General features: G+C 35.0%; 1 protein-coding gene across 1 annotated transcript in view; it reads right to left on the bottom strand.

Moving 5' to 3' along the window:
• The window catches only part of LOC107692643 (mitotic spindle assembly checkpoint protein MAD1-like), a 38280-nt gene that overhangs the window by 5600 nt on the left and 20879 nt on the right, over nt 1–11801 (bottom strand). The window contains exons 3-6 of the mRNA XM_016491803.1: nt 7725–7865; nt 6547–6603; nt 6176–6267; nt 4876–4966 (exon numbers count right to left, since the gene is read on the bottom strand). Of these exons, the coding sequence (XP_016347289.1) occupies nt 4876–4966; nt 6176–6267; nt 6547–6603; nt 7725–7865 (381 nt within the window). The remainder of the gene's footprint in view (nt 1–4875; nt 4967–6175; nt 6268–6546; nt 6604–7724; nt 7866–11801) is intronic.

The raw sequence follows: 11801 nt of genomic DNA, 5'->3' as shown, positions 1-11801 counted from the left end.
ATTTTTTTGGGGGGGATCAAACTGTTAACACCGTGTGTCCCAACCAGACACGACGCGATAAAAAGTATCTTTTCCTTGTAGTTTTTGTCCTAACCACCCGCGACAGCGACACGTGACAATAAGCAGCATGGGATTCTATTTTAGGAACGTTTTTTATTTTGTATTTTATTTGTATTGTCACGATGCAAGTTAATGTAGCTTTCTGATGCTGCGTTTGAATTTTCATGCCACATTATTTGAAATTAGCGCAGGCCACCTATTGAGGAACCCTGATCTATACTCTTGCACAAAGTCAAATATTTTTTGAAAGCATTTTAATTAAACCTTAATTTAGTAAAAAAAAAATTATGTTTAACTAATACATTTTAAAATTGCTCTTGCAATCAAGGACTGCAAAATGTAATTACTACTGGTATCGACAACTGAAATGCTGGTATTTTGACAACCCCAATAGTGCAGCTATGAAGTCTACACATACATCTCTGTAACCTTCAAGATGAATGTAATACAGCTTGAATCATGAATTAATCATCTTCAACAATAAGAAAAAAACATGAAAACCATTAAAGGTTAGTCCTTGGGCAAAAAACAAACCCTCTTCAAACTGACAAGTGTTGAGTGGGTGGGTATTATTAACTGTCTGAAGTCGCTTATTTTTACTGTGACACTTGAAGCGTCATAGATAATGGATAGAAGAGGCCTATAAATATTAGAGCCAAAGTCTAAGCACATTAAGAAGACTGAGTGATTGAGAGAGCATGACGAAATGAGTGACGCAGCTCTTGAATTCCAGACTTTTCAGTTTGTTTTGGGCTGGCACCAGTGTTGAGGTCTAATGGAGCATGTCTGACTGCATTTCAGCCCACTGATCGCATCATTGAGTCAGGAAGTGAAAAGGAAGGATAAATGGATGGGAGGCCACTGATAAATATAGCAGCGCCACAAAAATGACAGAAAAGTGACGTGGCCTCACATTTTCACATTACGTCACTCACTATAATGGTTAAATGTTACCTATAACAGCCCAAACCAACACCTTTAAAGTGGGACAGTAGTGCAGGAATTTCAGGTATTTGCCAACATGAGAAAACCTAAACTATGTTGTATAGGCCTATAATTTTTGATATTTTGTTCACATATTGCATATATGAAGTCATTTTGGCACTGATTTCAGGCTTATTCAGTTGTATGAATAATACAAATGATGCATCTTGTCTTATGATAGGTTTTCATCAAGTTTCAAATAAAAAAATTAATCAGATGTGATGAATTTAATTTACTGGATTATCCAAAAAATGCATTCAATTTAAATTCAAAGAATAGTTACAGTGTTCTATTGCAACACAGGACAGGAAGTTATTTTATATTGCAAGATTTTTTACAGATTTTATCCCCACCCCTAGAATATAAATATAGAATACCAATACACAACCACATACCTAAACAACATAAAAATTTAAACACTAGGACTTATAGTCTGAGTTTCCTCTAAGTGCCTCTACATTATTTATTGACTAACAGAAATAAATAAAAACACCACGGTGCTATTATTAAACTAATATCTTTAAAAGCATATTAAAAACTGGCATTCCCCAGCATGCCCAGAGTAATTTTCTACAGTACATGTGCCACCACTGGGTAAAATCTCATATGTGAAGAGCCATCAAAGCTCCTTGTTGAACAACAAGGACCAGGATTTACCTCAAGTCTACATTTATCAGGATAATTATACTTTTTTTTCCTTCCACCTTTAAGTGGAAACACCAAGCTGATGGAAGGAAAGGGAATAACAAGACTTGGTGGTAACTGACTAAAGGAAAATTATAGAAAGTGATTTGAAGAGGACTTGTAGGTGTGGAGATTTGCAGGCAACACACAATATGGTCTCAAGTGCCGATGCAACACAAGTGTGGCTGTGCATTCATAAAAACAAATCTAGTCTCAAACTGAGCCTAATATTGCACATTCATTTTCAGTACTGCGTCCCAAAATGCCTTATACCAAGGATAATTTGCCAGTTAACAAGAAGACCAGCAATAAACCCATGTTGGTTTAAGGAACAGAGGGAGTTTGAAAAAAAGCATAGTTTTGTGAAGAAATCATATTCAATTTAAACTCCATACTGTTTTTATTTCAAGAATGACAAAAAGAATACCAAAATTACCTCACCTACATGTAAAAATGGATCAGCTTTGATGGTAATATAAACCCAAGTCATTTATTTATTACTCAAGTCCCTGGAATACTTTAATCTGATTGGTCAATCAAATGTCAAATATTTATGAAGAATGACCACTAAGCCAGAGAAATTGATCTCATGCTGACGTTCAAGTCTTGTATCACTCCACATAGAAAACGTTACAATAAAAAAAGTTAAAAACTTACAATAGCTGACTTGCTAGTATGTACTTTTTGCTAGCTAAAAGCATGCCTAATTATGAGGTAAATCATAGCATATTCTTCAGTCTGTATCATGCAGGTCAGATTATTAACCATCAGGCTATCATCAACCACCACTGAGGCCATTAGCCAAGCTTAAAGGTGAAATGTGCAATTCTTTCCAACGTTAAAATACCCTCTATCACAGTTTAACAGAAACTAGAGCCCCATGATTATGATAAATCAGAATTGTGGATTATTTCCCAATACTGTGATCAATATTATTTGTGATGGACAAAACTGGGAACCACAGTTGTGTTGCTTAATTACTTCATTAAACCATGACAGTGAACTTTACACTGGCCTGCTTAAAGGGGTCATATGATGCGATTTCAATTTTTCCTCTCTTTGGAGTGTTACAAGCTCTTGGTGCATAAAGAAGATCTGTAAAGTTGCAAAGACTAAAGTCTCAAATCCAAAGAAATATTATTTATAAAAGTTAAGAGTCAGCCACCTAAAACGTAAAACGTCAAAATACTGTTCTTTTTAGCAGCATCATATGACCCCTTTAAAGAGCTAGTTCACCCAAAAATGAAAATCTTGTCATCATTTACTCACCCTCATGATGCTCCAAACAACATTTCTTTCTTCTATTGAACACAAAAGAAGGATGGTAATCAAACAGTTGACGGTATCCACAGACTTCCATAGGATTTTTTTTCCCCATACTATGGAAGTCGATGGCTACCAGCAGCTGTTTGGTTACCAACACTATTCAAAATATTATTTTGTGTTCAACAGAACAAAGAAATTTGGAACAACACGGGTTTGGAGCAACATGAGTAAATCATGACACTTTCATTTTTGAGAGAACTATACCTTTAACAGCATGAGTAACAAAACAGCACGACAATAAGAGAATACTCGTATCCCAAAATACAGTAATCGCTGAAGCGGTTACAAGTTTACTGGTTCATGTAACAGTTCAGCATGAGCTCAATGACCGTCTGCGTACAGGGTTATGGACTCCAGCAAATAATCCTTTTATAAGCAATGAAGCTGTTAACCCTCTGGGGTCCGAGGGTGTTTTGGGGCCTGGAAAAGTTTTGACATGCCCTGACATTTGTGCTTTTTTCAGTTGCTTACAAACATTTGAATGTCTAAAGTTTAATAACACTGTAATCAGCACAAACTGGGCTACAATAATATGCAAGCAGCATGTATGTACGTGATTTTTGAGAAAACAACGTTTATGCGTGCTTAGTGAAAAACTACAATTTTAAAGTCACTGAAATAAGGCCATAAAACACATACAGAACATTTGTTCACAATACTTTTGAGAACTGATCTTGAAGTCTAGAGTTTTTGCTTCAAAATTATGTGAAAATCATCTTACTCATTCACAGAAAACAATATATTGATTTAAATTTTCTAAGACACTTTTTGTGTAGAAAAGGTATATGCGAGTAGGCGTGAATGATCATGAATAATGCTGTGATTCACACCTGAGAAGACAAAGGCCTGCATAATGAGCTGCATAATGAGCCTTTCAGTCAGGTGTGTGACTGAGAGGGAATTACTACAAGAAAGAATGTGAGGAAAAAAGAAATTTATATATTTTTTGTTTGTAGTTTATTTAGAATACATATAACTATCACATAAAATAACTCATGGGAGTGTGTGCATCACATGGTCTTAGCTGTGGTCCAGGTTCTTGTGCAGGCAGGAATCTCAGAGCCTGTGGAACATGTCAACGTCAGTCTCTGGTTTCCATGACCAAGTGGGCTGCTTTGCTTTGGCTCTCTTTGCAACAGGTTCTTTTACACTGTTATTCTCACATCTAAAATAAAAAAGCAGGCATGCTGTTTACACAAACTACATGATTAACATTATGATGTTCACTGATACTAGTACTAATTTAGCTTTCTATAGATATATCTCTCATGTGTGTGTCAAATATTCGCTGAGTTTCAGTTAATTTTAGTGACGCGTTTCAAACAGATATGCGCGGAGAATGAGACGGCTAAAAGCACACCCTGTTTATTTTCTTTATTTTGCAAAAGCACAATGTTTTGTTGATATTGTGAGTGTACACAAATAAAAGTAGACCCTTTACAGATTTAAATGCTGTATTACTCTTATATGTACGGTCAAGTATGAAGGAGCATTTTAGTTCTTTTCGCTGTCATCATTCAAATCTGCAAAAAGTTCCGCTGGCGGAACTGTCGACCCCAGGGGGTTAAACAGCACAGGCAAACTGTCAAAGCACCTGAAACAACAACCCACGATCCTTAACAGGCTCTCAGAAATTCCTATGAATTGGTCACAGAGCACTTCATAGGAATTTCTCAACAGAGAGATGGTCACGGAGCACTTATCCAGTTAATTGTGGATTCTTTTTACTATTAATCTTCATATTGTTTTAATTAATATTGTTGCACTTCTACTGTAAACATGTTTTAGATACTAGAATCTTGCACAAAATGAAAGTATCACCTGGAGGTTATGCCTCTCTAGTCTCATCTCCAGAATGTTGTTTTGCTCTTCCAGCTGCTGACGTTCTGACTCCAATTCCTCAATCTTCTGCCTGAGAAAAACAAACACATACACCTATACATATACATATACATATACTATGTCATTTCTAGTCCAAGCATAATGAAAACCATTGTCAAAAATGTTAATCTCAAAAATACTCAACATCTGTTTTTCAGAAAAGCATGGAGGAACACGGCCATAACAACAATAATAATGTTCCACCATGAAGAGGTAAATAAAGGTAAACACAACAGGTTCTTCTGAAGTTTGATCGCAGAGTAAAACATTCTATAAATAAGTGGGGTTCAAAATTCTGAGAGCACACCGACAATTTGGGATTCAAAATCAAATTACTTAATAGTACATAAATAGTCATTAATTAAAAACTTGTTAACTTAGATGGTGTTAAATTAAATACTTAAAATTTAAGAGCATTCCATTGTTGTAATCAAATAAATGTGACAAATCATGAGCAAAAGGACATATCAAATACTATGAAATTCAGAAATTAGTTAATATTCAATATCAATTTTCACATTTTAACTCAAATTGATATGCCTGTAAAATAACTTGTAATTAAAAAAAGAAAAGTAAAATAGAAGGATTTTCACTAGTGGTCTTGGATATTTAGTAAGACCTTTTTGAACTCTTACTCTTGAATATTCTGTATAATTTCTCAGAAAGTAATTTGGTAAGCATTCAGGTTGGTTTAGTTTTGGTTTTGAAGATTACCATGTGGGGTCTTAGACTTGTATACAGTACAACAAATATTCAAATAAGGTGCAAACAGCTTAGTGAAATGGTTCCAGGAGTGATTAAATTAAATTCTATAGAGAATAATTACAGGATCAAAAAGAAAGAGGAAAAAGGAGAAAGTAGGCACTGAATGAAAGCTCACTTTTCAAGCAAGGCCACAAAAGCTAATGTAGTATAATCACATTTCCATAGTAATTAGGCAATGCAACAGGCCATGAAAAAAAAAACACAGACTTCAGTTTCTATCAGTCTAAACACCAGCGACTTAAAGTGACATGAACATTTCAATAAGAGCTTGCTATTTTCAGCGACATGAGTGGTAGCGACTGTTGGTTATCTATGGAAGCCTCAACCACAAAATCACGCAATGAATAAATCACCAATGTGACTTCATTACTTTTATTTTATTTATTAATTTTACTCAGAAACAGGCTTCCATAATGATCAGATCAGACATGTATGACGCAAGTATGATATTTCATTTCTCACATATCTCTGTTACCTGAGAGAGCTGACTTCCTCCGCTGTTGCTAAGGTGTTTTTCTCTGCATTAGATACCTGCTGCTCTTTCAGTGCCTCAAGTTCAGTAGTCACCTGAGCAAGTGATTAAAAAAAGTAATAAAAGTCAAAATGATTGGCACTGTATGCCAAAAACAGTAATTTACTGTAAATCCCAGCAAATGAAACACCTGCAGCCTAGAGGCAATGTTATTTCTGTATTTCTGTCTAATATCTTGACTTCTGCCTTATGTGGTTTTCCATTTCTTGCATGCATTATAGCACAAATTTTAATCAATTATTTATGATCAGAACGGTAGCTGACAATCGTATAAATGCCAAAAGGAAGTTCCCATGGTGATGAATGTGACTTACCATCTGAGCTTGTAATTTGAAGCTGCCTGCCTCCTCCTGGGCTTTAGACAGTTGAGTCTATCAGAGTGAAACAGATTATTCTCATAAAAACAAGAGCCTAGATACTAAACCATAAAGTCCTCGATTACAAAGTCATGAGTGCCATCAATGTCAAGGAAGTTATCCGGATGCAACTTCCAGAATTTTTATAACACCAGCACACTGTTTTTTATAACATAGTATAACTTGAATTTAATTGAACCACACATTTTATAAGTTGAAATCAACCATATAGCCAATATTAACACCTAATAAATGTTAGTCTTATAACATACTGCTTGTTATAAGACTAAAAAGATACATCTTTTTGCTGATGTATCCAAGGAAAAAAACTATATATTAGCCAATAGAGTAGGCGATATAGCTAAAATATATTTAACAATACTTATCATCATTTTGTCCATCGTGGCCAAGCACCTTACATTTAAAAGGTTTACTGTAATAAGCAAATCAAGGCATGTTTTCCACATTGTTTTGCACTAAATGGACAGAGGATTTATATTTATCCCTCCCAATATCAATGCAGAGTCAATGCAATCCAAAGTCAATGCATTAACATATGCGATTAATTCAATTATTTATAAGTCAAACCCAGACAGGAAACAATAAAAAAACTAAAGACATTTGCATTCTTAGTGTGAAGGAATGCAATTATCATTAAAGCTTAAAAAGTGAATTATCACCCATTAGAGAAACTATTCTGTCATTCACAGAAATACAAACACCAGGCCAGAAGCAACATAATCAAATGAGCTACAGAAATATGTATGATTAAAAAAGGCATTTAATAACCGAATAATTTGAGATTTATTGTTCCATGTTTGAATGTAATGCATTATGATACAGCTCGAGGAACACAAAAATTTTTTTTAATGAGATGAGTAAAGAGTGGTGTTGCCTAAATTTATGCCATGAGAATCATCTACACAAATTGCTGAACTAAATAAAATCACACCTAAAGGCCTATTATATCCTTAAAATAAATAAATAGGTTATTGAAAAAAATGAAATGAAAAAAATAAATAAAAAATCACTCAAATCAAATCAAACAAATCACTGAATCAGTGGTCTGAACAGTTTTTTGAAAGGTACATTTAAACGAATTATTTGTTGTGCATTATGGGTAATGTAGTTCTCACCTCCATCTCTGTATTGTGTGTCTGGACTTTCTGCAGCATGTCCTCTGCCTCCTTGACCCGGAGCATGAGCTGAGGAGAGTATTCACTTGTGGCCAGCTCGCTGTCATATGACTCTAATATGGCCCTCATTCCATCGCGCTCCTGACCCACATACAAAAGCACAAGTTTCAATTCCAGAACTCAATTCAGGCCAAGCTGGGTCAGTACAATATAAAGATATCATGTATATAAAACTAGCTGAAACCATAAATGGGCGATGCTGATCTTCATTGTCGGGTGAGCGAGTAAAAAAAAAACAGTTTCCAAATGAAAGAATCTGCTTACTGTCTTAATGCACATTTAATTACAACAGCTTGATTGGGTTTAACTTATTACTGAACTTAATTCACATGCTTTACCGGTCAACCTAATCGATGTATTACATTTTAATTGGCAGACTTCAGTTGTAATGTCATTGTAACGTTCTAAATACAGGAGGAGAGACGCAAGAAATATTAGAGGAGAATTAATGGGGCGAGCTCCCTTCTGAGTCAGAGTCATCTGTGTAAATCTCTAATTTTAGAGTCGATTAAACCAAAATTAAATCTAGTCTAGTCTCTAAAGTCGAAACCAGCAGGATCAATAAAACATTGTGATTCATTATCCAGAGTGTGAACTGAGAATACAAAAACGACCAACAGATTAAAAACAAGCTGACAGGCACATGCTCATATATGCACCCAAACAACAAAGGTTGCTAACGTTAATGCTGAATAACCTTCACTAAAAGACTTTTAATAACATTTTAAAGAAAAAGCTAATGATGTATTTGTGGAGCTTTAGTTAAATTCATCTGATGTAAAAATCAATGTGACTGACGTCAAAGCGTCCATGCAGATATAGCAGTAAATTTGTGAATGTCACACTTCTTCCAAAAAAAAAAAAATAAAAAAAAAAAAAACTTTTTTTTTTTTTTTTTGTGCACTGTGAAATTTTCATGGCATATAAAAAAAAAATATATACAACACTTCTCCTCTAGTGTCTCAATGTAATGGATGGACATTAAGTTTTTGTAATTTGTTATTTCCAAAGGTAATTCTGCAATGCAATATTTTTAAATGTATGAACATGTAATAAAACCATTTCTTTTAACCATTTAAATCATAAAATATAAACAACGTATTTAAACAAATTATTGTGCATTGTTGTAATACAGTAAATGTCCCTTCTCCCTATTAATTTTGGAAAGAAATTATCGATGCATCGATTACAAACCCTGACGATGCATATGCATCGATCTTGAAACATGGATTTTTGAATCGTGAATCGTTGATTTCGTCCAGTAATCGATTTAAAACGCTAAGAATCGAATGAATCGTGATTTCTATAGCGATTCAATGCTTTAAAATATACACATTAAAATGACTACAAGCACGAATTAATGGAGACCTTGAACAGTGTTGTTCGTGCCTCACATCTCTCCTACACACACTCCACTCTTTACCGCCCGTCACAGGATTGCGCTCGCGCTCTGTTCGTAGCTCTCTCAGACACATTTTTTAACCAGCCAATGTGTGATCTCTCCTTAGTACTCATGGCCAGTACTGCTAGAGTAAAGTAGCTTTACTTAGTAAAGTAGTTTTACTCTTCTGTAGTTTTTCAGTGGCTCTCAGTCATACCATTGACATTACCTGTGCGCAATTGGATGGAGCAAAGACAGTGTAAGTGTCTAAAAGCATACGCACAGTTCCATTGAATGATAAATGACTTTTAACTTAATGTCGTTAAACTGAATGTACGAAGGAAACTGTTAAAATAACCACAGCACTGAAATAAGAGCGCAAGGTTGATCTGTCAATCATATGCATAAAATATGCGTTCGTCATTAAAGCAAACAGACATCGGGCGCGTTTTCTTTCAGAATTCAGCATTCGCCGATAGAAAGGAAAAGTTAAATACTGTTGCATTTTATTTTATGAAAATAAGATAAAGCTCACATCATGCAAAGGTGTGACATGTTACCCTACATTGACAGTATGCTACACAATAGTTAACACAAAGTAATACTTTTAAAGCCTTTAAAAAAAAATAAAAAAAATCTTTGCTTACATACTTTCATTCTAAGTATACTACAAAATATACCCTGCAATTGAACTTTTAGGCCCAGTTTCACAGATGGGGCTTAGCCTAAGCCAGGACTAGGCCTTAGTTAAATTAAGATATTTAAGCAGCTTTTATAAAAATGCCTTAGAAAAAAAAAATGTTTCAGGTGTGCATCTTGAGACAGAACAGTGGCAATGACATATTGTAAGATATGTAAGAGCAAGATATTTTTAGTCTGGGACTATAGCCTTAAGCTTTGTCTGTGAAACCAGGGGTAGGTATACTAAACTGGTATACTTAAAGTCTGCTAAATTGGAAAAATCATGTCTGCATTTGTGATCGGAGAAATGACAAAAAACAAGCCCTACTCTACACTGCGCAAAAAACTCGCTTTAAATATATAAAATATAAAAACTCTTTAAATATAAAAAATGTACTTGCAGTCTTTGAGTCAGAACAGCCGGCATTGTAGTCTGCTCTACCAGGATCAGGAAACAGTCCTTCATAAAATGCGCTGCACGCATCTTAATATTTGGGTTTAACTGTTCTGGTGTTGTGAGTGTTGTAAATACAACTTAACCACTGATTTCTAGTCGTGTCCTCCTTTGGAAGGCCAAACAAAGTAGTTTCGCTTTCACAACGAAACACAGCGTCACACACGGCGGGCTAGAGTGAGCGGAGGCCGGAGGCCTAGAGTGAGCAGAAGCCGGCAGCTAGAGTGAGCGGCGGCCGGCAGCCTAGAGTGAGCGGAGGCCTAATCTGATATAGTTAACGTCATCTAATTTTGTGTTTAATGCACTTTAATTGTGTGGAAGTAGTGCTGAAGTCCAACTAAAGACATACTAAAGTATATTTGATTGTGTTAAAGTGGAACTATTGCGAGTATACTTCAGGGACACTTTAATATCTTGCATTTAAAGACCTTTATTATTTAAAGATCATACAATCCTCATTAATTGTGACATTAAAACACCTTTTAGGCTTTATATTAAGAAATGTGCATTGTGCACAAGTAGTACTCCAAATAAAGTTTAATTCGAATTTTTATATCAGTAAGTCTCGAGCAATGTGTCAGTAAATATATTAATAGATTTTAACTATACTTTGTTTGAAATTAATGTATTTAAAGGGGTCATATGATGTTGCTAAAAAGAACATTATTTTGTGTATTTGGTGTAATGACGTGTTTATGCGGTTTAAGGTTAAAAAACACATTTTCCACATACTGTATGTAACCCCCTTGAAATTAGGGTGGTTAATAGGACTTTTAATTTGAAAAAAATATATAGTGACTGGTGTTCTCCACTAGAGGGCGTTTCTCCGTGATGAGCGATATAATTGAGAAAGGAGCCGTTTTACGGATGAGAGTGAGAGCGGAGTTAGAACAAGAGCTTGTAACGCTCCAAAGAGAAAGGAAAAATTGAAATCGCATCATATGACCCCTTTAAAATATATTACTTTTTTACTAGGGAAAATTTCTACACATACGTCATGCCATAGCATCATTAAGCTAACATCTAACAATGGATAAAACTAATTTTTTTGCCCTCACTCTTTGACTCTATAAAGGCAGCTGTGTAAGTAATTTGCCCCCTGACTAAACATATAAAGAATTTAAGGGAAGCATTTAAATAATCCTGTGAATGCACTTAAAGAATGCAGAATCGAATCATTAATCGAATCACATCGAATTTAAATTGTGAATTGTCTCGAATCGAATCGTTCTAAATTTGCAAAAATCGTTCTTGAAATTAAACCCTATGAATTAGGGGTGCTCCGATCAGGATTTTTGGAGAAATGACAAACAACAAGTGCTAATCTACACTGCTCAAAACTCGCGTTTGAATCGTCAGTGGCAAATTCTTTAAATATCAAAAACGTACTTTCAGTCTGTGAGTCAGAACAGCTTTGTGTTCAAACATTGTAGTCTACTCTACCAGGATCAGGAAACAGTCCTCCATAAAATGCGCTGGACACATCTGAATATTTGGGTTG

The sequence above is a fragment of the Sinocyclocheilus anshuiensis genome, unplaced genomic scaffold (genome assembly GCF_001515605.1).
Source record: "Sinocyclocheilus anshuiensis isolate Anshui unplaced genomic scaffold, SAMN03320099.WGS_v1.1 scaffold50, whole genome shotgun sequence".
NCBI lineage: Eukaryota > Metazoa > Chordata > Actinopteri > Cypriniformes > Cyprinidae > Sinocyclocheilus > Sinocyclocheilus anshuiensis.
Note: the sequence above shows the minus strand (reverse complement) of the source record. Positions and strands in the feature narration are given on the sequence as shown.